Source organism: Chinchilla lanigera, unplaced genomic scaffold (genome assembly GCF_000276665.1).
Source record: "Chinchilla lanigera isolate Chin_1 unplaced genomic scaffold, ChiLan1.0 scaffold00040, whole genome shotgun sequence".
In the NCBI taxonomy this organism is placed as follows: domain Eukaryota; kingdom Metazoa; phylum Chordata; class Mammalia; order Rodentia; family Chinchillidae; genus Chinchilla; species Chinchilla lanigera.
The window spans coordinates 15,097,227-15,121,847 of NW_004955441.1; the positions used below are offsets into that span (position 1 = coordinate 15,097,227).

The 24,621-nt window shown below is 48.2% G+C and overlaps 1 protein-coding gene across 4 annotated transcripts in view; it reads left to right on the forward strand.

Moving 5' to 3' along the window:
- Ston1 (stonin 1) overlaps positions 1-24,621 on the forward strand; it is a 54,770-nt gene that overhangs the window by 25,462 nt on the left and 4,687 nt on the right. For 3 of the 4 annotated variants that reach the window (XM_005391001.2, XM_005391000.2, XM_013517562.1), the window contains exons 2-3: positions 15,329-17,300; positions 23,163-23,365. In XM_005391001.2, coding sequence (XP_005391058.1) covers positions 15,374-17,300; positions 23,163-23,365 — 2,130 coding nt within the window. In that variant the 5' untranslated portion in view covers positions 15,329-15,373. Of the gene's footprint in view, positions 1-9,282; positions 9,353-15,328; positions 17,301-23,162; positions 23,366-24,621 lie in introns of those variants that run through there. The other variant, XM_013517563.1, reaches the window with a different exon arrangement.

Here is a 24,621-nt window from a genome sequence, read left to right on the forward strand (position 1 = left end):
GCAGGGATCTGCAGCGGAACGTTTGGCCCGTGCCCTTCAGAGCCCAGCATCCGCGGGTCAGGGTCCTCCATGACCCTTCGGCAAGAGGGGGTCCGTTCCACTCTGAGTGCAGCTTGTTGAGCCTGTGGGAAGGAATTACATTTAAGGCACCAGATACTCTTCCTGGGCCGCTTAGCTCCTGGCCTCCTCTCTGAACACTAAAGACAATTACACAGTAATTGCGATAAATTGTTTGACCAGTTTTCCTGGCGAAGGGATTCACTTGAGGTACCCTCACCCCATAGTTAAGTCTGGAGACAGAGATGCTCCTGGTAGTGTTTTAAGCTTCCAAGACTCGCTGCTTGTCCTGAGCGGGCCGCAGGCCTGCGGGGAGCAGGGAGGAGCAGGTTTGGAAGGTGGGATCCGAATGAAGCCCCCCTCAGCTGGCTCTCTCCCGCGTCACTTTATGCTTGCCTTGGGGAATTCAGAACCCAAGTCCAGGAGCCGCCAGCCAGCAGCCCGGGCCTCTGAGGAGACAATGCCTTTTCTCCTTCCTCTCATTCTTTCTCTGGGTCTGTGCTCTTTCCGCCGAGGAGCCCACAGAGCACAAATGCCAGGGGCAGCCCTGAAAGCGGGCCTTGTGTGCGAGCCTTGTGCCCGCGAAGGCCGGGTGGGCTGGATTTTCCGGGGAGTGGGAAGCCCTGGGCTCCTCAGAGCCGGGCGGGCAGGCGGGTCTGAAGAAGCAGGCCATCATGAGGGCTGTCACAAACCTGGGGTCTGGGCCTGGGGCAGCCTGGCTGCGTCCGTCCGTGGGGCCCAGGGCCCATGCAGGGCGAGCGGGCTGTGGCCGCCCCTTGCTTCCAGACCAGCCTCAGACACCGTCCTGCCTGTGCTGACCTTGAGGCCTGTGCCCTGGCCCAGGACCCTGGGAAACTCCTCCCTGGCCCAGGACCCTGGGAAACTCCTCCCTGTCTCTGGCTCCAGTGTGACCCAGCCTTCCTGGTGACTTTCTTCTCCCCTCCCCTCCACTCCCCTCTTCTCTTTTCCTCTCCCTCTGCTGTGACGTGGCCCGACAACCCCAACTTTGGGTTCCCTGTGACTTTTCCCTTTCCCCCACAAGCCCCCAAACCCCAATTTCTAGCCCCTGCCTGTCTTGCGTGTCTGATTTCTCTTAGGTGTTTCCACTTGGAGGTACCTCAGAGCCCACCGACGTGTGTCACACAGGCCCCTGTCCCTGCCTGTCCTGGGGCTCTGCTCTTCAAAGTGCCAGATTCTCTTTCCCTTTGTTTAAGTCTTCTGACTTCTCCTGAAAATCCCCTTTCCTGCCCTTGTCCCGTTCTGACTCCTGCCCTGGTGGTCCGCATGATGTGATGGAAAGGGCGGGCCCCTGGGGCTTGAGACAGGGTCAGGTCTGCAGCACCATGTTCTGGCTGGGCCACACCTCAGCACTGGATCTACTGTCTGCAAAACAGGTGCAGAGGTGGCCGCCAGGCTCGGCGCCCTGCTAGCTGCCCGGCCCTCTCGGAGCAGGCTTGCTCAGCGTAAGCCCTGCTCACAGCTGGGGCTGGATCCTTCTTGGGAGTGGGGGCATCCCGTGCGTTGGAGGAGGTGAGCAGCATCCCTGGCCCCTCCCCCTAGATGCACTGCACACCCCTGTTTTGATAACCAAACAGTGACTCCAGACTCCCAGTGTCCCTGGAAAGGCAGGTCACTCCTGGCTGAGAGGCAGGTCCAGAGCCGGGCTCAGGCGTGGGTTGTGGTTGACAAGCGTGGACCCAGGTTTTAGTCAGCACGGTTTGTGTGCAGGCCGTATCACTCTTAGCCACTGCTTTTCCTGATTCTGTGTGATGTCTCCGGACGCCGCGCTGAGTTAAGCTGAGCTCTGAGGTTACCTGGCTAAGTGCGGAGGTGCAGCAGGCTGGGAGGAGACCGGCAGGGTGCACACTGCGACCCTGAGACGGGCAGGGGCATCTTGCGGCCTTCCAGGGCCCCATCTTACGGGAGGGTGCAGCCCCCCACTTTGGGCTCCATGCCTGTGTGAGCAGAGGTCAGGGCCTGAGCGTGGGGGGCGTTATTCCTGACGGTCAGAGGGACAGCGAAGGATGCCCTGGAGAAGAAGGCCCTTACATGTTTGCTTTGGCCAAGGGCAAGAGGTCATCCCAGCTGTGGCCCATGTGGGGCTGTGTCCCCCTGTGAGGACTGCCGGGGTTCCAAGGGAAGAACCTGTGACTGCGGGCTGGGTGTAGTGGTACACATTACCACATAGCTACTCAGGAGGCTGAGGCAGGAGGATTACAAGGTAGAGGTCAGCCTGGGCAGCATAGCAGGAGCCTATCTCAAAATAAAAGTAAAAGGCTTAGGATCTAATGCAGTGGAAGAGCCCTTGCCTACTATGTACAAGGCCCTGGGGTCCGTCCCTAGTACTGATGGGAAGGAAGAGGCGGCCCTGGTCCCAGAGTCAGAGAGGCCTTGAGGTCATGCAGAGAGACGGGCAGCAGAGCAGAGGGCTGCCGTGTCTGGTCTTAGGGTGGACTGTGGGCTCCAGGTGCAGGTTACAGGGGCCTGACGCACACGTGCCGTTGGGTTCTGGCGGGAGGCTTTGAGTCTCTCCCTCCTGCTGGTGGCTCCTGAGAGCATCAGGGTCCAGTTTGAGCTGCGGGGAGGATCCCTCTCGGCCCTCCTGCCCTGGACTTCCCCAGCGCATCCCAACCCGGGTCCTTCTTCCCCACAGCTGGGGGGGACAGTGCTGGCAGACGCTGCTTCCCAGGCCTTGGTGACTGAGGCCGGGGTGTTGGCACGGCGGGGTCCTGGTGGGGGCCGGGCCTCGCCCAGGCTGCAAACCGCCCACTTCTCCTGTGGCCTCAAAGGGCAAACCGAGCAAGCACATCGCTGTCCTCTTCTTACAAGGACATTAATGCCCCTGGGGAGGGCCGCACCCTGTCACCTCTTTACCTCCCCAAGTCCATCTTTACATTCAGTCACGTTGGGATTAGGTTGTCACATACGGATTTTGTGGGCACATAAATATTCAGCCCATAACAGGATAATCCCATTCAGGGGACTGAGGTAGGACTGCAGGGTCAGGTCCCAGGGCCGGGCAGAGGCCTGGTCGTGTGAGATATGATTGGAAAATAGAGTACGTTTTTAAATAAAAGAAATTTATTACAGTAAAAGCCACATTGCTATGACCTCCCAAAAATACTCCTCACTTCCAACATTTTTCCGCTTGTTCTTGCCACGGTCCGAAGCAGTTCTGGAAGTCCTCTTTCGTGAGTGTCTTTAGTGCATTGTTACGAGTGCTTCCATGTCCTGAATCCATTCAGAATATGCGTGTTTCATGGTCGTTTTGATTTGGAGAACAGTCACGTTGGGTGGTGCTGGATCTTGTGAGTAAGGTGGGTGAGGACGTAGCGTCGTATTCCCACGAGCCTGCCTTCGGGTTGGGTGGTACTTGCAGCAGCCTTCCCACACCTGTGAAGACACCTCTGTGAATTAGGCAGAGTAGAGACACGGTTCTGGAAATGGACTCGTAGCAGATCAACCCCGTGTTTTCTCCAGCTCCGGCGTTAGGGCTCTTTAACTTGCTTTTGAGTACAGAGGGTGTGTGTTCTAAAGGCTGGAGTACGGGCCGCAGGAAACAGGGAGAGGAGAGAGGAAAAAGTAGCCTAGATGACTACCTATTGTGGGGCCGTTTAACAGGAGGAAGTATGAATGTCATCATTTTAGAGATGAGGAAACAGGCTCGGAGATTGCTGCGTACTCACCAGGTCTCTGTAGCATCCACGGCAGCGTGAAGAGCGTGGTGTGGATACTCCATAAAGTGTCGTGGTAACTGGAATAAAATTTTAGGGCTGGACGTACGCATGAGGCCCTGGCTTTGATCTCCAGCATCACAAAACAAAAACAAGACAAACACAACCCAGGAGAAGAATTTAAAATCAGAACGCCCGCTCAGCGGAGGCTTTGTTTGCTTGGAGACCCCCTCTGAGGACTGGCCCGTTTGGGTTGCTGTCCATCCTCCCGTCAGAGATAAACGCAGCGAACGAACGTTGAAGTTGTGAGGAGAGCTTCTCATTGGTCATGGCCGCCGCAGTGGGGAAAATAGTCGGGTGTGAGTGGCTTCACCTTAGATTTGTGGAGAAGGGACGGAGTGTTATTGAGAGAGAAGCTCCCTGTGGAGTTGGGAAGGGAAAGATTACACAAAGCGGCAGGAGGGTTGGTCAGCGTGGAACCGGCTGGGACTTGCAGGCTGGCCTTTATCCAAGTTCGGGACTACCCTCACCGAGCCTGGGCGGGAGCCCCGTCTGTCTGGAGGGGTTGCCTGACACAGTCCGCTCTGGGCAGCACGCCTTTCCTCAGGCAGGTGCTTTAGGCGGGGCGCTGGTATCTGGGGAGGTGGTCCTGAGCCTTCGGGAACTTCGGTTTGTGTTTGCCCAGGTGTTCACAGCCAAAGCTGACGGGTCTGTTCCAGAAGCAAACTGTGGGCCTGCCTAGAGTTTGGTCACTATTTTGAAATTTAGGAAGTGGGCACATGATAAAACAAGATTTAACAAATAGTCTGAACCCAAATTCCTGCTGGGGGATTGAAGATCACCTTTCACGGGGAGGGCCAGGCAGTCGGTGGAGCTGGGACCCGTGGTGATGAGATTCGAAGGTGGAGGCAGATTATGCTGAGGTTTAATGTTCTACAGATGGTGTTTCCTGCCACATAGCTGGACTGAATACCACACGTGTTTGTGAGTGAGTACTATGGGCTGCAGAACATACGTGATCATAACATGGCTCATGCAGCCTGTGGACCCTTCTCCATGACCCAGTGGAGAGGTGTTTCAATTTTCCTCAAAGTCATTTTTTTTTTTTCTATCTTAAACCTTTACTTCCTCTTTAAAGGGAAAACTTCTATCAGAATAATATGTGAAATACTCTTACAGCAAAATTTAAGATTCTTGGGCTGGGGTGCAGCGGCGTGATAGAGCACTTGCCCAGCACATTCAAGCGCTCGTTCCGTTCCCAGTGCTGCCCTCCTAAAAAAGACTCTTCATCCTGTGTTTTTGCACACTGGCCTGCCCTGATTTTGGCTTTACTTCCCTGATAAGCATTTTGGAACAGCAGCGCAGGTAACTGGACTGCAGACCGCAGCTGTACCGAAGAAGACGGGGGCTTTGCAGCTCCGGTCTATTGTTAGGCTGCCCTGGAGGAGTCTGGCACTGTGGGAGTCTGAGAATTCTGCCCTCGGGGAGCAGCCAGAGAAAGTGCACAGACACTGAAAGAAGACATTCTTTCTTGGGATTGTGCAGCATTCTTAGAGTAGAAAGTCACGGGCGTAGAAGACTAAACTCGGCCTTCTGCAAAGGCCGGCTTGCTCCTGTGGTGCAGGTGTATTCCTGAGGCTTGAGGCGGAGCCAGCCCGACTGGGACAGCTGGGCTGGGGCAGAGGCGGGAAGGCTTCCGGAGCTTTGCCAGGTACCTCCTCAGCACAGCCCTCCCTCAACACCTGGCACATGGGGAGGACCCAGATGTGCGGGACCATATTAGAGGATGTTCTCCACCGACACGCACTGAGGTGGGGAAAAGGCCTTCGAGTGAAAACCTGGGACGCTGCTTCCCCAACCAAGTGCGTCCAGGCAGAGTTCAGCAGTCCACAGGAAAAGGTCGAACTTGGTATCTGCGTTTCATAGAATTGTCTCTGAAAAAGCACGGGGAAACTGCAAAGAACAGCAGCGTAGAGGCTGGAGGGCGGCTGGGAGTGTTTGGAGAATCCAGCAGTTTAGCAAGATGGCTTTGGCAGGAGAGAGGCGCTCAGGACAGTAGTCGGAGGAGCTGGTCGAAGGGTGGGAGACCAGCTGAGGGAAACGGGGCAGGCTGTTGTGAAGCCTTTCCCAGAAATGCCTGGAAGCGATGCTGGGCTGTTCTTCTTGAGCAGCCTGGAGGGACTGTCCCACAGCTCGTCCTTCCCACAGCCTGGTGTCCGGGGCAGATATGTGTGGTGGGCTCGAGGAGAAACACCCTCCTCGCCTGAGAGCAGGCTCCGTCCTCTTTAGGTGGTTCCTGCCTCTGGGAAGGGATGCTTCTAGTTTGGTGCTGTTTTCTTAGAAGTGGGTTGGGGAAAGTGCTCAGAAACTGCAGGGCAGGAGGCACCAGCAAGTCATTGGTGCTTTGTGGACCCCTAGGGTGTTGGGCTTTGGGATCAGGTAGACCTGGTCGGAGTTCAGGCTTTGGTTCTTACGGGCTGTGTGTCTTTAGGTAGGCAGTTTGAGTTCTCTGAACTTTATCTCCCTCTTTTACAAAATGATGAGTTTTCAGTATTAAATGAGATTATGCACCGCCAGTCCCTGGCATGCCAGGAGCGTTTTCCAAATGTTTGTTAGTGTGGTGGAGTGAACAGAATACCTCCAGCTTCTTCTTAACTCTGAAATTCAGTGGTTCTTTGACCTGGGAAGACAGTATACAGATTTATTTTTCAGAAAAGTGACAAGGCAAAATTACTTCATAAAAAGTGTATTGAGATTCAAAATTCTGTCTGGCATTTGTTGGGAAAGTAGAAGAAAATGCCCTAAAAAGTAGACAGGATTCCTCTTGACAAGGCTTGGCTCTGACTCTCTAAAAATATATGAAATTTTCCTATGATGAATAGAAAGTTTTTATCCCCGGTTCTTTTTGGTGAGACCGTTTTTCACCCTGCTCCTTCTTTTTTTTTTTTTTTTTGGTTTTTCTCCGGTACCAGGAACCGAACTCACGACCTTGCGCTTGCCAGGCAGGCGCTTTTGCCGCTGAGCTAAATCCCCAGCCCCGGCACACCGCTGCTGCTTGTTCGTAAGGCTTGTTGTAACACTTGGAAGGTGTTGCCGTCTGTGATGTACATTTGAGATGATGTGGAGTCAGCTCATGGTCGTCTCAGTAGTATTCCTTCAAGAACTCTGGTCTTTCTCAGGTGGGAGGACCGTGAAGTACAGGAGTGGGGGAAAGCCAGCCTTGCTGCGTGTGTGCTGTGGCCTCATCCTCTCCTGCTGCTGATTCACCTGGGGCTCATTTCACACTCCCCAAAGGGGACGGCTGAACTCCTGCTGCGTCCAGGCGAATGTACTGGACTTCCAAAGGCCACATCGAAGCTGGCCCGCTGCCGAGGTCTTTCCCAGCTGCTGAGGTCTAAGGCGGAATCAGTTCCTCACACCTTGCTGTTCCCACTGTGAAGAGGCAGGTGTCTACTCTTAGTTTGTTCCTGAGCTCAATATGTTCGTTTTGCATGTTATTTCATCTTTAAAATTTTAGTCTGTTGGTACATGTATGTGGTACATAATGCTAACCTTCCCTATGTGGAGGTGGTCCGTGTGCATAGCACATCCCAGTTCCTCTCCCTGCCTTCCTCACCTCCGTCTCTCGCTCCTCCTCCCCTCTGAGGAAGAGCATCTCCCACCTCCCATGGTCTGCATTCTGCTGTGCTCTTTATCTTTACTGTGGGTTTCTCACATAAGAGAAACAGTGTGACAGTGAAGCTTGTGTGTCTGATTTGTTTCATTTACCATTATGGTCCCAGGGTGAATCCATTTTTCTACAAATGACTCAAGTTTATCTTTCTTTATGGCAGAGCAGCGCTCCATGGTGTGTAAACACCGCATTTTCTTTACCCGTTCATCTCCGAATGTGCCGACGTGTGTTGCTTCCAGGATTCAGCTGTTACGAGTTGTGCTGCTATCAGTGAGGGTCTTCGTGTATTTCTGTAATACGAGGTCGTCAACTGTTTCCAGAAGATACCTAGAAGAGGAATGGCTGGCTCAGAGGAATTTCTCTTCTTAGTTTTTTGCAGGATCTCCGCACTGATTTCAGTGTGATGGTACTAGTTTACATTCCCACCGACAGTGTAGAAGGTGAGCCCGATATATTCTGATACTGCTTTCAAAGCAGACAGCTGTAAAGAATTATTAGCTGTCTTAATGGGAAGCAGATATTCTCCTTTAAAATCTTCCTATCTCAGAAGTGGGTTTCTAGGAAATTCTGCTGCAATACATCTTCCTTTTCTATCTGTGTTTCATTCTGAGTCTCGACGTCTGGCCCTGGCTGAGCACTTGGTGTGGAATTGTTTTCTGAAGCTGTGCAGGGTAATCTGGATGGACTGAGGACAGAGCTGAGAGGTTCTGACCTGCACAGGTGGGCAGGATCCACTGCTGCGGAGAGAGCCCGAGCGTCCCACCAGGGGAGTCGCTGCACCTGTGCGCGGTGGCTGGGGCCAGGTGCCCAGGAGTCGGGGGTTCCCAGCTCTGCAGACTGGACTTGGCCCTCGGAGACGATGCCAGGTGCTGGGTTGGCTCTCGATTGTCGGGAGTTCTAAGTGAGATGTCGCCGCGGCGGGGCTCTGCCAGTGGTTGGGCCCGGATCCAGACACAGCACCACTTGCAGTGTGCAGATGGCGTAGGTTTAAGGGCTGGGCAGTCAGCAAGAGGGATGGAGGAGGGCAGAAAGAGGGGCACAGCGGGGAGCAGACGGCCCTTGACCGAGGAGCCGGGGCCTCCGCCGCTTTGTACAGAACCGCGTCGCGCTCCGCCTCTGAAGCAAGGACAAAGGTGGGCTCTTTCTGCACACCCTGCGGGCCCGTTTGGGGGAGTGGAGCACCCATCATTCCTGCTGGGTGCCCTCCGGGAAGGCTGCTGCGTAGATTTGGGGCTCAAGGTAGCTGATGTTTTGGTCAGTTGTGTTTTTAAAAAGTGTAGGGCCACTCACAGAGCAATGGGGTTGACTTCTTTGCCTGGCTTATGGAGTGGCGGTTGTCCAAAAGCAGAAGCTGAAGAGAGCAGCCCCTCTGCCCCGGCTGCAGAGCTGTGGATGGAAAGGCGTGGGGCCAAGTGCGGGTCAGAAGAGGACGCAGGCCAGAAGAGGACGCAGGCCAGAGGAGGACGCAGGCGGAAGTGGGATTTCGGCTCTTGGTCTTCTCTCTTTTTTTCTTTCTTCTAATAAGAGCAAGTAAAGTAAATATCTGCACGGTCAGATCTGTCATCCTGTACAGAGCTCTTTGGGCTGGATTCCTTCTCAAGAGGGCGGACGAGGATGGTCCGGGACCCTGGCGGCCCCAGGATCCCTGCTCGTGGGTGCGCGGCTCTGCCTGCCGCACGGAGAGGCCTTGGCGGCAGCGCCAGCTCGATGCTGTCCAGGGCCGGGGAGCCTGGGGTGGGTGTGCTTTTGTGCCCTCGAGAATGTGCAGAGGCAGCAGCGCCCGCGCTGAGAGCGGAGCCCTGGGCGCTCGCCCCCTCTGCTTTGGCTCTCTCCCAGGCTTGAGGCTGCGCTGGTTGATCCATCCTTCTCCACTGGGAGAGAGCTGGAGGGAGAAAAACAGGCCTTTCCCACGGGCGTTATTCCACCGTGCTCTGAAGTTTTCACATCAGTAGATCTCCTGCAGTTTTATTTTCTTCCCGTAGATTCCTTGAATGTATGTTTAAAAATCCCAGCACCAAGGCCCAGGAATTCAGAGGTAACAGAGACTTAGAGGTTTCTGCTTTCGACAAAATTTTCAGTCAATTTTCAACCACCGTAGAATTGCTTTAGATGAGGGCAGGACCCCAGAGGTCACAGTCAGCAACACTGATTGTCCACCGGGCCTGTGCACACAGCCGGCAAGGGACAGGGCCGTGCCAGCGTGCGGGTCACCCTGCCGGGTCAGTGCTCTGGGCCACACAGCTCGTTGCCTCCGGTATCATTAGAATAATTTCAGATTAGTTTGTTGTCCTGTCAGGTTGGACTGAAGTGACCTGTGTTCAAATCCCAGCTCTTCCCATATGTAGGTGTGTACTCAAGAGAAGTGATCAGGGGCTGGGGTTTTAGCTCAGCGGCACAGCGCCTGCCTGGCAAGTGCAAGGTCATGAGTTCGATTCCTGGTAACAGAAGAAAAACAAAAAACAAAAACAAGAAAAGAGAAGTGATCACACAGAACTTCTACGTAGATATTCTTAGCACCATTATCTGTAAAAAAGCTAAGATGTGAAACGAACCAGGTGTCTACCAAATGGTGAGTGGATTCCCGAGATGGGGCATAGCCACTCGACAGATGTGATTCACCCCTAAGAAGGAACGAAGCACTGGTAAGCGCCGCAACACAGGTGCACCTTGAAAACGCCGTGGTGAAAGCCAGACACACAAGGCTGCGTGTTGTATGATTCCACTTCCATGGGGTGTGCAGAAAAGCAGCGTTCATAGAGGTGGAAAACAGGTGAAGTGGTTGTCAGGGCCTGGGAAGAGGAGGGGGGATGGGAAGTGACTGCTGATAGGTACAGGGTTTACTGGAGGGGAGAGGAGAACATTCTGGAATTAGATAGTGGTGATGCTTGCCTAACTTTGTTCATGTACTAAAAACCACTGAGCTATACATTTTTTTTTTTAAAGGGTGGATTTTATGGTGAATTGTAACTCAGTAAAGCTGTTTTTTTTTTTTAAAGCTGATTCTATCTCTTACTAGCTGGGTGATTTAGTCAGTGGAACTACACCCAAGGAATCTTAGCTATGAAACAGGAACAATAATACATACTTTAAAGGTCATTTTGATAAGCAAGATTGTGAATTCAGAAAGTTCTAAACTATAAACCTCACATCAGTTTGGGCTGCCAGTGGATGAGAAGTTCATTTGAAAATGGATTTCTAGTTTTTCTCCTTTGTTTTTCACAGCACTAGCAAGTTCTGGCTACCTAGTAATAGTACTTACTCAATTAAAGACTTAGTGATTTGATTCCACATATTACATTTTTCTCCAGTTGTGCTAAAACCCCATGAGATCTACCTGTGTGACAGTTTAAGTGTACAATATAATATTATTAACTGTATCAGTATTACTCTATGGCAAATCTCTAGAGCTTTTTCATTTGCATGCGGGGACTCAGCACCCATTGAACAGTGACTCCCCACGTGCTCCCCCTAGCGGCCCCTGACAGCCACCATTTATTTCTTTTTCATGAATTTGACTGCTTTAGATGCCTGTGTAAGTGGAGTCAGAGCGCTTGCTTTTCTGTGCCTGGCTTATTCTGCTTAGCGTAAGGTGCTCAAGGCTCATCTGTGCTGTACCACGTGGCAGAACTCCCTTTCTCGTTAGGGCTGAAGAACATTCCATCGCATGCACACACACCTTTTCCTTATGCTTTCATCCATCAGTGGACATTTAGGCTGTTTTCCCCTGACTGTTACGGATAGTGGTGCACTGAATGTGGGTATGTGAATAATCTTTTCAAGATCCCTGTTTTCAGTGTGTGTTGTTTTTTTTTAATGTACTAGGGATTGAACCCAGGAGCCTTCACACTGAGTGACATCCCAAGCATTTATTTATTTACTTATTTTGAAACAGAGTCTGACTAAGTTACCAGTTTGCCCAGGCTGCGCTTGAACTTTTGATCTTCCTGCGTCAGCCTCCAAGAGTTCTGGGATCACAAGTGTGCACCACCACACCTGGCTCCTATTTTCAGATCTTTTGGATAAACACCCAGAAGGGAGGTTACTGTGTCGCTCATGCGTTAATTGTCTTCTCTGTTCTGGAGGCGCTTCCGTACCGGTCTCCACAGTGGCCGTGCCGTGTCACACTCTCGATATTGCACGCGGCTCCAACTCCTACACGTCCTTGCCAACATTTGCTGCTTTCCTTTGTTTGCAAGCCATACACTGAAGGGAGATGATATGAAATATGTAAGAATTCATTTCAATAGCAAGAAAACAAACAACTCAGTTTAGAAATGGGCAAGGGATTCAGACGATTCTCCAAAGAAGGCATACAGGGGCCGACACTCGCATACCCACGTTCACTGCACTGCTATCCGTAACAGTCAGGGGAAAACAACCTAAACGTCCACTGACGGATGAAAGCATAAGGAAAAGGTGGTGTGCGTACGATGGAATGTCCTTCAGCCCTCATACCCAGTCTCATCCTGGCCATTCTAGCCGACGTGAGGTGCTGTCTCACGGTTGTGATGGCATTTCCCCAGCGGCGAGTGCTGGGGAGCATCTTCCCGTGTACACGTCGGCCCCTGTATGCCTTCTTTGGAGAAACGTCTGAATCCGTTGCCCATTTCTGAATTGAGTTGTCTTCTTGCTATTGAAATGAATCCTTACCCATTTTATGTCATCCCCCTTCAGCGTATGGCTTGCAGATATTTTCTCCAACTCTGATTGCTTCCTTTGCTGCGCACAGTCTTTGGTTTGATGCAGTCTTGTTTGGCACATCCAAGCAATCGTTACTAAGCCATTGCTGTGAGAAATTTCCCATGTTTGTTACTAGGAGTTTTACATCTTTACCTCTTACATTTAGGTCTTCTGTCCCTCTTGACTTGATTTTTGACTGTGATTTCAGGGTCCAGTTTCACTCTTGTGGGTGCATTTACAGTTTTCTGAATATTGTCTGTTGAAGGAGACGACCTACCCGTGTTGTGTAATCTTTGCACCCCTGTCTGGGATCATTTGACCCTATATTTGACCATGGATTTCTTTCTGGGCTGTATAAGTTAGTCCTTTGATCTCTGTGTCTGCCTTTGTGCCAGTGTCATACTGTTTTGGTTATCTGAGCTTTATGATATGTTTTGAAATAAGTTAGTTGAGTCCTTCAACTTTTTTTTTCCCCTCTAGAGAAAAAGACTCTTTAAAGGGAGGTTCTCTTTGCTTCCATATGAATTTTATGATTTTTTTTCTACATCTGAAAAAAATTCCATTGATATTTTGATAGGAATTGCATTGAATATATAGATTGCTTCGGATAGTGTGGATGTTTTTAACAATTTTAAGTCTTCCAATCTGTAAGGGATGTCTTTTTATTTGTGCCTTGTAATTTTTTAAAGTGACATTTCATAGTTTTCAGTGGACATCTCTTTCACTTCCTTGGTTATGTTTACTCTTAAGTATTTTTTAATATGGTTGTGCATGAGATTATTTTAATTTCCTTTATGGATAATTTGCTGTTGGTATATGTAAGTAAAACTGGATTTTTTTTTTTTATGTTCATTGCAGTTTTGCCTAATTTGCGCTTTGGTTCCAACAGAGATTTTTTTCTTTTTCTTTTCTTTCTTTTTTTTTTTTTTTGAAGGCTTTCTACATATAAGCTCATGTCACCATGGGTAGAAATAATTTTAATTCTCCCTTTTGTTAGGATGCCTTTTAGTTCTTTTTATTGCCTAATTTCCCCAGCTTTGAATTCTGATGCTTTTTTTCTGATCTTAGAATAAGTCTTTCAGACTTTGGTGTTGAGGATGATGTTAGCTACGGGCTTTTCATATATGGAAATTATACTGAGGTAATTGTTTTCTATTCCAAGTTTGTTAAGTCTTTTTGTCAAGAAAAGATGTTAACTTCTGTCAAATGCTGTTCTTCTGTATTAGAGATGATCATGTGAATTTTGTCCTTTGTTCTGTTAATGTGATGTATTGATTGATTTTTATTTATTGAACCATCCTTGCATCTCAAGGATAAATCCCACTTGCTTATGGTATAGGATCATTTTCATTTGCTATTGGATTTGGTTTTCAAATACTGTATTTTACTGAGGAGTTTTGCCTTTGTGTTCACTAGGGATGTTGGCCTGGAGTTTTCTTTTCTTGGCTTGGGTATCAGAGTATTGCTGGCCTTATAAAATGAATTTACAAGTATTCTCTCCTTTTTTTTTTTTTTAAGAGTTTAAGAAAGATAGGCATTAATTATTCTTTGAGTGTTTGGTAGAACTCAGCTGTGAGGCCATCTGGTCCTGAGCTTTTGTTGTGTTTTTTACTAATTCAATCTTCTTACTAGTTATTGGTCTATTCAGATTTTCTCTTTCTTTGTGATTCAGTATTGGTATATGGGCTACCAAAGAAAATACTGTGATTCAGGATTGGTAGATTGCATGTTTCTGGGAAGGTATCCATTTCTTCTAAGTTATCCTGTCCGTTGTATGTAATGTTCCTACTGTGGAAGAGTTTATGCTCTAAACTTCCCTTTTAGTGCTGCTTTCACTGTAAGTTTTGTTATACTGTTTCTTATCATTACTTGTCTCAAGATAGTCTTCTGATTTCTAGAGGTTAATTCCATTTGGGTTGGCAAAGATATTTGTCTGATTGCAGTGCTCTTAAATTTAAGTCTTGTTTTGTATAAACAGTATGTGTTCTGGCAAGCATTGTGTGTGTGCTTGAGAAGCATGTGTATTCATTTGTGGCAGACGAGTGGAATGTTCTGTGTCTGACGGGTCCGTTTAGTCTGTGGTGTTGTTCCAGTCCTTTGTTTTCTGATTGGTCTTCCATCTGGATGTTAAAAGTGGAATATTGAACTCTCTGAATGATTCTCTATCTCATCCTTCACTTCTATCAAGGTTGGCTTCGTATTTTTGGTGCTGTGATGGTGCATTTATATGTATTTATAATGATTCCATCTTCCTTGTGAATTGGCCCTTTCATCATCATAAAATGCCCCTTTCTGTGTCTTGTAACAATTTTTGACTTAATGTTTATTTTTTGGATATAAGAATGCCCTCTACGCCAGCTTTCTGTTACTATAAAAAAGAAAAACCTGAGGTAATCAATTTAAAGAGAGGAGGGGCTGGGGATTTAGCTCAGTGGCAAAGCGCCTACCTGGCAAGCGCAAGGTTGTGAGTTCGATTCCTGGTACCAGAAGAAAAAACAAAAACAAAACAAACAATTTAAAGAGAGGAAAGTCTTCTTCTGGCTCACGGTGTAGAGGTTTCTGTCCTCAGTGAAGGAGGGAGGGAAGGGTGGGGCTCCAGAGCCCCTTCAAGGGCACGCCCCCTGGGTCTGACTTCCTCCCTCTGGGCCCCACCTCCTGAAGGCTTCCCCACCCCTCAGTGGTGCCAGGAGCTGAGGACTAGGCCTCGGCAGGAGCGCCTTTGGGTATATTCCAGATCCAAACTGTAACACATACCCCCCTGTTCTGTTTTGGCTTTTATTTGCCTGGAGTGTCCTTTCCAGCCCTTCACTTCAGTCTGTGTGTCCCTCAGCCTGAAGTGAGTCCCTGGTAGACAGCACCTAGTTGGGTTATTGTTGAAAAAATTTGTTCAGCCACCAAAAGAGTTCCTGTGTGTAAGCATTTCTTCACATTCAGAATATGTGTGTGCTTTCACATCCAAGTGTTTCTCAGAACTAAGAAACTATAGTTTTTTTTTTTTTTTTTTTGGTGGGACTGGGGATTGAACCCAGGGCCCTCCTACTCAGCTACATCGCCAGCCCTTTGCATTTTTTATTTTGAGACCGACAGGGTCCTGCTAAATTGCCCAGGCTGGTCTTGAATTTGTGATTCTCTGACTTTACGCTCCCAAGTCGCTGGGATTACAGCCGTGTGCCACTGTGCTAGGGTAATAATGTGTTTTTTCCGCTTTACTTAGCGTTCTTATTTTCTCTTTCTCTTTTAACAGAGACGACGTATCTGACTCCTTGGCAAAACCACCCGCATCCCGAAGATGTGCTCCACGAACCCGGGCAGCTGGGTCACTTTCGATGATGACTCTGCCTTTCAGTCTCCAAAGCCAAGGAGTTTCCCTCTGGAGAACCAAGGTGTCTGTAGACCGAATGGACTGAAGCTGAACCTCTCTGGCCTCAAAGAATTCCCCAGTGGATCGTCCTCGACCAGCAGCACCCCTCTGTCTTCTCCCATTGTCGACTTCTACTTCAGCCCAGGACCGCCGAGCAACTCTCCTCTTTCTACACCTACCAGAGATTTCCCAGGTTTTCCCGGCACACCCAAAGCAGGGCCTCATGTGCTGTGTCCTATTCCAGAATCTTCTTCACATGGCCCACTCACAGCAACTGGGGCAGGTTCCTCCTTACTGCCTGCTAAACCAACCTGTGTACCCCAGGCTTTCTTACCCGGTGACCTCCCTTGCGCAGGAGTAGGACCTACTCCCAAAGTAGGTCTTCCAGATGAACTTTGCCCTCCGCAGGCTGAAAACACAGCGGTCCAAAGTGATGCTCCCCAGTTTCAGTACTTCCGGGAGGACTGTGCGTTTTCAAGTCCATTTTGGAAAGAAGAGAGCGGTGCTTCTCAGTTCACTTTTGAGCCCCCAGGGAGCAGAAAGATGTTCTCACCAAGAGACAAGGGGATGCCAGTTGATCAAAAAAGCCTAAATAAATGCTCACTCAGTTACATCTGTGAGAAGCTCGAGCACCTCCAGTCCGCTGAGACCCGGGACCCGCTTGGAGAGGGGTCTGCGCACTGTCCCTGTGCTGAAGACCCCGCCTTTGTCCCCCACACGCTCTTCAGGAGTCAGCCCAAAGCTGGGTGGGCCTTCATGCTGAGAATTCCTGAGAAGAAAAACATGATGTCTTCCCGGCAGTGGGGACCAATTTTTCTGAAAGTTTTACCTGGAGGAATCTTGCAGATGTATTATGAGAAGGGGTTAGAGAAACCATTCAAGGAGTTACAGCTCGATCCACATTGCAGGCTCTCTGAACCCAAAGTTGAGAGCTTCAGCGTGGCAGGGAAAATCCACACTGTGAAGATTGAACATGTGTCTTACACAGAGAAGAGGAAATACCACTCTAAGACGGAAGTGGTTCACGAGCCAGACGTAGAGCAGATGCTGAAGCTGGGGTCCCTGGAGTACCGAGACTTTCTCGACTTCCTGACTACTGTGGAGGAAGAGCTGATAAAGCTGCCAGCTGTTTCAAAACCCAGGAGGAACTACGAGGAGCAAGAAATTTCTCTGGAAATTGTGGACAACTTTTGGGGTAAAGTCACAAAGGAAGACGGGAAATTGGTTGAAAGTGCTGTGATAACTCAAATCTGTTGCGTCTGCTTTGTGAATGGGAACGTGGAGTGCTTTTTAACCCTGAATGACCTTCAGCTGCAGAAGCGAGACGAATGCTGTTTTGAAAAAGATCCAGAAAAGAAGTGGATTGATATTCTTGACTATCATTTGCATAAGTGTGTGAAAGGACGAGAATTTGAGCAAACAAGAATCGTTAAGTTTGTGCCTCCGGATGCCTGCCAGTTTGAGCTGATGCGTTTCAAGACTTTGTATCACGGGGACGATCTTCCGTTTTCCGTGAAGTCTGTAGTCGTCGTCCAGGGGGCGTATGTGGAGCTTCAGGCCTTTGTCAACATGGCCCCGTCGCTTCAGAAGCCATCCCACACCGGGTCCTTGAGGTGCTGTGACAATATCATGATACACTTCCCTGTCCCAGCTCAGTGGATCAAGGCCCTGTGGACCATGAATCTCCAGAGGCAGAAGTCCCTGAAGGCCAAAATGAACCGACCATTGTGCCTGGGGAACTTACACGAACCCGAATCTGAACCTGTCATTCAGGTCACTGTGGGGTCGGCAAAATACGAGAGTGCCTACCGGGCTGTGGTGTGGAAGATAGAGCGGCTTCCTGATAAAAATTCAAGTAAATACTGAGCACCTATGTTGATTTTCCTGGGAAATAGCTTAAAGGTCCCCCCGCCCTTCCTGGGGTTGAAACCAGGCGGAGACAGATGGCCGCTTGTCAGCTGAGGTCGTGCTTGTGTAGACAGGTAGGATAGGGGACATTTAGTCAAACAGCTGGTTTGATTCCTCTCGTGCCAGTTTCTCCCAGACAAGTTTAACATTTTACATCTTTTTATATAAGAAGAATTACCATCCTAGGCTAAGAATTAGTCATGACTGGTGGCACTTGAGGGAGAATTTGTAGATATACGTGGTTGGGCTTCTTGACATCAACCTCAGATATTAAAAATGTGTCCAGTAAAGTTTAGATTCCCTATTTCATCAGTAAACATCTGTTCTCCATGAATATATCTAAACTTTTTTCTTTGTATTCTCAGCCAATATAACTTGTTCTTTAGGTTTTACTCCTTGCTCTTTGAAATACGACTGCCTTTCATTATTACCCAAGTTGATTTTTGGCTGATTTACCCATTTGACCACTTCAGCTTCCTTTAGAATTAGGTAGATACACCCTGAGTATTAAAAATGCACTTAATTTTTTAAATGTTGCGAAGGAGATAGTCTAGAAGTTTAGAACTTTGAAAACAATTCTAGCATCAAATTTATTTTGGAAGAGTAAATTAGTAGTAGATATAATAAAACAAAAAAGCAAATTTTGAAATTAGAGCTGTACTTCTTTATGTTGAGGTTTTTTTCTAGTGGAAGCCTGGACTGTAGAGGTAAATTTGGAGCAGGTTTGGGGAATCTGAGTTCATTCATTCATCATTCATACCTTCACTGAGCACTTACAAGCGTCAGGGATACAGATGGATAAGAACTGATCACTGTATCCTAGTAGCTCGCAGTCCCTCTAGTTTTCAGAGGAATTTAAGCTCATCTTAGGCCTCTCATAGCCATGGACTTCAGATGAAATATTTTTATTGTGGGTAGCGGCAGTGAATAGCAGTGTTTCTCAAACCTGACCATAGCTTAGGATATCCTCTGTGCCAGTTAAATTGGAGCCTCTAGGGTAGGGCCCAGGGTACCAGGAGGTCTCAGCTGCCAGAGGATCTTAAATGCAGCCAGAGTGGGAATTCTGCCCCTCTGAGAGGGGAGATGGGGGAAAGCTGAGGAAATTCAGAGGAGGTGCCCTCAGCAGAGCGACAGACTATGTATAGGCCTGGGGACCCGGAGGGGCTGGGACAGGTCAGGGTGTCTTCTGGCTTGGGTGAGCAGGAGGCCAATGGTGCCCTTCGCCAAGATAGCTTGGAATCTCCTTGCCTCCCATCCCTAGAATTAGGTGTGTTTTCCAGCTTGGTTGCATGTTAGAATCATCAGAGCTTGAAAAACATACAGGCTGAGCATCCCGAGTCCAAAAATCTGAAATCTGAAGTCCTCCAGAGTCCAAAAATTTTTGAGCATTGACCTGATGTCATAAATGGACAGTTCCACACAGTAAAACTTGGTTTTATGTACAGTTATTAGAGGATTTTACAAAACTACCTTCAGTCTGTGGGCATAAGGTGCGGTGAAACATGACTTTGTGTTGAGAATTGGGTCCCTTCACCAGGATATCTCATTATGTATATGCAAATATCACAATCCAGAAATAATTTGGAAATCTTGTTTCAAGCATCCTCAGTAAGGGCCACTCAAGCTGTGCCCATACTTGGGCCCCATCCCCAGCCGGGCGGACTCTCTGGGGTGAGGCTTAGCTTGTGAAAGACTTCTGTGGCAGCCTGGGCCGAGGGCTGTGAACCTCGTCACTGTCCTGTGACATTGGTATGGCCCCCGCAGAGGCCACGCCTCCCTCTCCGCTATCTTCCAGAGCTCTGTTACTCTCCGCCCTCTGGCCTCTTCCAGCAGTTGGGCTCACTGAGAATAATGGCAAGAGTGGACCTCCCCAAGGAGATTGCCTGGGCCCTGCCTTGGCTGCCGGGGCCCTTCCCGAAGACTGCCAGGGCACCAGGCGCCCAGGGAACAGAGGTTTACAAGGCTTCCTCAGCTGTGCGGTGATAATGCACTGGGCAACCCCTTCGGGGTCAAAGCTGATTTGGGTCTGAGCACCTGGGGGGCAGGGCATGGAGGGGGCACTTCTGGGGTCCCTCAGCACTGACCGCAGGTGTCTGTCAGGGGTGGGAGGGTGATGCCCAGAGCGGGAGGTTTGGGCTTGTCGCAGTCTAATTTGCCTCTTGGGATGGCCCAGAACTGGAAAGGGCAGTGGGGAAGCAGAAGGCAGCTTGGGACCAAGGGGAAATCTTTCCACAGGGTGCCCTCGCTGAAACTGGATGGATCGCCTTGGTGAGAGGTAGCCTCTCCGTCAGCGCTGATGTGACTGTTTCCGGCTCACACTGCTGCGGTCCTGGGGCCGCGGGTGCTGCAGTGGGGCCGGGTACAGCTCGTTTCTCTAGATGACTTTCAGATCACTTGTATGTTTGGAGAAGATTTCCTTTAACAAGGGTCTTTAAAATATTACCCTCTTCAAGTCAGTGTCTGAAAAACTTGCACTGTGGGGAAAGTACTGTGTACATAGAAACCAAAAGAAAAACATGAGCTAGCGTACTATGCGTAAGGCTTTTGTTGCACCTTTTTCCCTGGGAATTTGTGAGCTCAGGCTTGACCTTGGATGTCAGGAGAGGTCAGAGGGGCTGCTGGCCCCTTATAGGCTCTCTGCTCCCTCACCCACGCTGAATGTTTCTTTGATGGCCAAGTGGGTGCATTTTTCATGGACCTCAGTCTGGCCTGGGCAGTAGTAGCTCATAGACTTTGTACTAAGGTGTGAAGGGCAGTGGCTTATCATTCAAGCGCAAGTGTAAGGGTGACAGGAGCTTCCACCAAGGCAAAAAGAGAGAGGGAATAGGAGGAGAAATAGAATGAGGACAACGAGGACTTGGGTAGCAAAGGAAGTGTAAAAGGTGGCCCAGAATTACAGGGGAATGGGAGCAGCAGACTCGTCTCTCTCACTGCCCGGTTCTCCTTTGCTCTTTTCTCTTTGCTCTGTGACATCAGATTCTCCTCCCCCATTTATGCTGTCCTTTTACCACCTTTTCCTTCCACTTCAGTGGTTCAGTTTCAGATGTGAAATACCCCGGGTCATCAGGGACTGGGCTTCCAGGCCTGAGGAGATTTTGGATAAACAGTTCCCAGCCTAGTGAAAGATAACTATTACCGAAGCTCGAGGGTGCCCACTCGTGGTCAGCGCTGATATGACAGGATTTTCCTCCACCTTAACAAAATGATTACACAAATGAATGGGTTTCATTTCGGGAGGTTTGGCAAAGAACATGTTTTGATCCTTTCCCCGCTATTTTGTCTCCCATCGTCCCTAGTTTCACATTTTTTCAATGTGAATGTGAGTGGAGGTTTGATGTGTATATATTTTGCTCATATCCATTTATTCATGCATGTGACAAATACAATGGAGGTTAAGCTCCAAACATGCTGGCCTTGTGCGGAGGACACACATGGTTCGCCTTCTCATGGGACTCAAAGTTGAAAGAGGTGGTGTGTTAGTAAACCCAGTAGAGTATTTAGAGTTTTCAGAAGCCGGGAAAAATATCTCAAAATGCAAAAGGATGCTGTTGTGTTACCTTTCACCTGATTTCAAGAAAAACAAGTGGAAAGGTTTTGATTCTAGCACTTTGGTAGTATTAGGCCTTCAACTTGGACTCAATTTTTCCTTCAATTTTTGTCGCAGAACTCCCCCCAACCTTTTCCTATAAAATGTGAATATCAAATTAGATCATCTCCAATGTCATTTTCCACTCTAAACGTGTAGAATTCACTGTTCCTTTATTAGCTAAATTATAGTACTTAGATAATGATAGATGGATTTCCAGCTGCGAGGCGCTTGTCAGAGTAATTACACACGAGCAGCGCGTGCCACTGGGAGCCACTCCTGCCCGGCTCTGTGGTTAATCCACGCCACGGCCTTGCGAGGGCCAGGTTCTCGTCCGCCCCGTCCTTTGCGGAGCGAAGCCGAGGCCCCAGGGTCAGTAGCTGTGGGGTTAAGTGGGAACGAACTTGCTACAGCCAGAAGTTGGGGAAGGATAATGGATGGTGGGCTCTCTGGGTGCGTGTGTGGGGTGAAGTTATCACTTGCTGCGGACGGTGTGGGTAGTGCAGAGCCCTCTGAGGCCGCTGCAGTCCGACCCTACGTGCGCGTGGTAGAAATGACTAACGAGCATCTGCTGGCTAATTGATGGATGGCTTTTACAGCTTGGAATTCTATTAGTCTCTACCAGAAACAGGTTGTAAGGAATGAAAGGCAATTTGTCTTTCAGGAATTAAGTGAAATCCTTTAAACTCTTGTTCTTGTGCCTACAGCTATACTTTGATGAAAATGTTCTTTTAAGCTATGTCAGTGGTACAATAATTTAATTTGGCTTTTGAAATTACAGTCATCTCATACATTTATTTAAGAAAAGATAACACATCGGCTATGTAGATGTTATGAACAATGGGACAGGGTCATGGTCTCGTTACTACAGTGGCCAAAATTACTACAGTGAAAATACTTTTTGCCGCATTATAACAAACACACATACATGTGCGTATGCACACATTGAGTGACCCTCCTGAAATCTTTGAAGTATTTTTTTTTGTTTGTTTGTTTTTCTTCCGGTACCAGGAATTGAACATATGACCTTGCGCTTGACAGATAGGCGCTGTGCCGCTGAGCTAAATCCCCAGCCCCCCTCCTGAAATCTTTGATAGAAGCAATATCCCTGGTGTCTCGGTTGCTACTTTTCTCATTGCTGAGACAAAGTTAAAGGAGGAAAGGCTTATTTCACCTTATAGCTTGTAGAGGTTTCAGTACATAGCTGGCCGGCTCCAAGGCAGGATGGCAGAGCAGAGGGGCATCGCAGAGGAGAAATAGTTCATGGTAAACAGGCAGGAGATAGCGAAGCAGCAGCAGCAGCAGCAGCAGCCTCAGAAACCTGCCTTTCCCTTTTATCCCTTCCAGGCTACCTTTTTGAGTGGTGCCTTCCCATTATCCACACTCAGAACTGTGCTGAACCAGTCAGTTATCATGCGCCTTTAATGCCAGCGTCACAGGCTTAATCCCAGCACCGCACAGCCTACATCCAGCCACCTCTGAGAAGTTCCACCTGTGTCTGCATGAGGCTTTGGGGAATCTAGAGGAGCCACATCCCTTGAGTTTGGCGCAGATCTTGGCCTGGCATGATGGAGATGCTCACTTGAGTGAGAACAAATACTAGATTGAAATGTTGAAGGTCAATATGCCCACCCCTATGCTCTACCTCTGTTCCCGTCACAGCTTTTCAGGAGCATGAGTGAGGATTTCAGTAATGAAAAACAACCTGTTTCACTTAAGAAAAAAAAAAAAAAAGAATTCTTTACTTGGAATAGTTTCTGCAATTAATATCTGAAGTTTCACTTTTCAAATCAGGCTTCTTAAGTAATATGACCTACTTTGAGCAGAAATTTACCTTTGCATGATCCACAAGCACAGGGGTAAGAAAACAAATAAATGCAGAACTACTGTAAGAATTACTTCAGTGTACTTAAGAGGAAGAGGTTTCCACACCTGAAACACGCTGTGAGCAAATAATTATGTTTCATATAAATATTAGTCTTTTAATTAGAGCACACAGTAATACTTGTAATTGAAAAGTTTTAAGAGTTAATGTGTGCAGGTCTGTTGTGATAAAGTTACAGTTCTTTTAGAGCTACTACTTACATGCATTTGGAACTCTCCCGACTGTGTGCATGATTGTGGGTTTTGATAGCATGTTTTTAATATAGAATTGCAAGTGCCTTTTATGTTCAACAGGCATGTCCAGTGACCACTGAAATAGTTCGATTTTGTTTCCTCCAGGTCCTGATCATCCCCACTGTTTGTCGTACAAACTAGAACTTGGATCTGACCAAGAGATCCCCTTGGATTGGTATCCATTCGCGACCGTTCAGTTTTCCATGGCAGACACCTTTGCCTCGCGGGCGGAGGTCAGGTCTCTGGGGGTGGAAAGCGATGTGCAGCCACAGAAAAGCATCCAGCAGCGAGCTTGCTACAACCTGCAGGTACAGCCCCCAGCCCCTCAGTTCAAGCTGTGCTCCCAGAGCTGGGCTCTGATTTGCCTTTAAATGTTTGCTTTGCCTTCTTGACTGACTGTGTCTGTATTGATATTCGACCTAGAGGAGAGCTCAGCTGTGGAAACTTGATGGTCTGTTTTGAGGAATATTTGTAATACAGCTTTCAATGGAAAATGGGACATTAAAAGTGAATTTGTATCTTAGAAGCATATTGATAATGAAAATTGTCATGCTAGAATAGAATTCCCCTTGCCAAGCCTGGTAGCCCATGCCTATAATCCCAGCACTTGGGAGGCTGAGGCAGGAGGATCTCAGTGAGTTCAAGGCCCTGTCTGAGAGAGAGAGAGAGTAGAATTTCCCAAAATGTGTTGTGTCTTATATAATGATGCAATGAAAAAATAAGTTGGGACATATACAGTAAGTTAATGTTTTTTTTTTTAATTTTTATTTTTTTTATTTTTTAATTTTTTTTATTTTAAAGAATAAAAGAAGGATAACAATAATAGGGGGGACTTAGCAAATTACAGACAAAATGGTAGGAAATTATCAATGGTTATCGTTTTACATATTATTATCTACAAAATAGTTTCTCAGGAAAACAAATAGACAAATAATAGTGAGTTAGAGACAAAAGAGGTAGGAGATTATCAAGAGTTGTTGTGCTATACTTTGGTATCTTCAAAGTGGCTTCTAAAGAAAATAAATAGAGCTATACATGAGTGACCTATTGAAAAATCATTAACTATTCTCAATGGTTGTTGTAGGAAACACATAATAATAAACATACATCCATTTATGAAATAGGATAGGAACATTACAAACTTTACACAGTTATGGATAGATTAGTAGGAAAATATCAATGGCTGCTGTAATACATGGTGGTATCTTCAAAGTGGTTTCTCAGGAAGACAGAGATATGCAAGAGGGACCTATTAAGTAGTTACAGCCTAAAGGTTGTCAAAAATAGCATATTACCTCCTCACCAAGTAAGTTAATGTTAAATGAAGACTGTGGGGCCCAGCTATAAGGAAACTTCCGTTAAACGTCACACAGTTTCCCCCAGCTCATTGCCTGTGGAGTCCTGTCCGGTAGGCTGTGTGTGTCAAATGCACATCAGTGTCTGTGGAGCCGTGTTCTGTGGAGCACATTTTGGGAAACGCGGAGTCGCTCTATGACAAGAGTTTCAGTGTTTGAGATCGGTTCTTCTGCAGCTTGGGCTGATGAGTCAGGGTCCCACACACTGT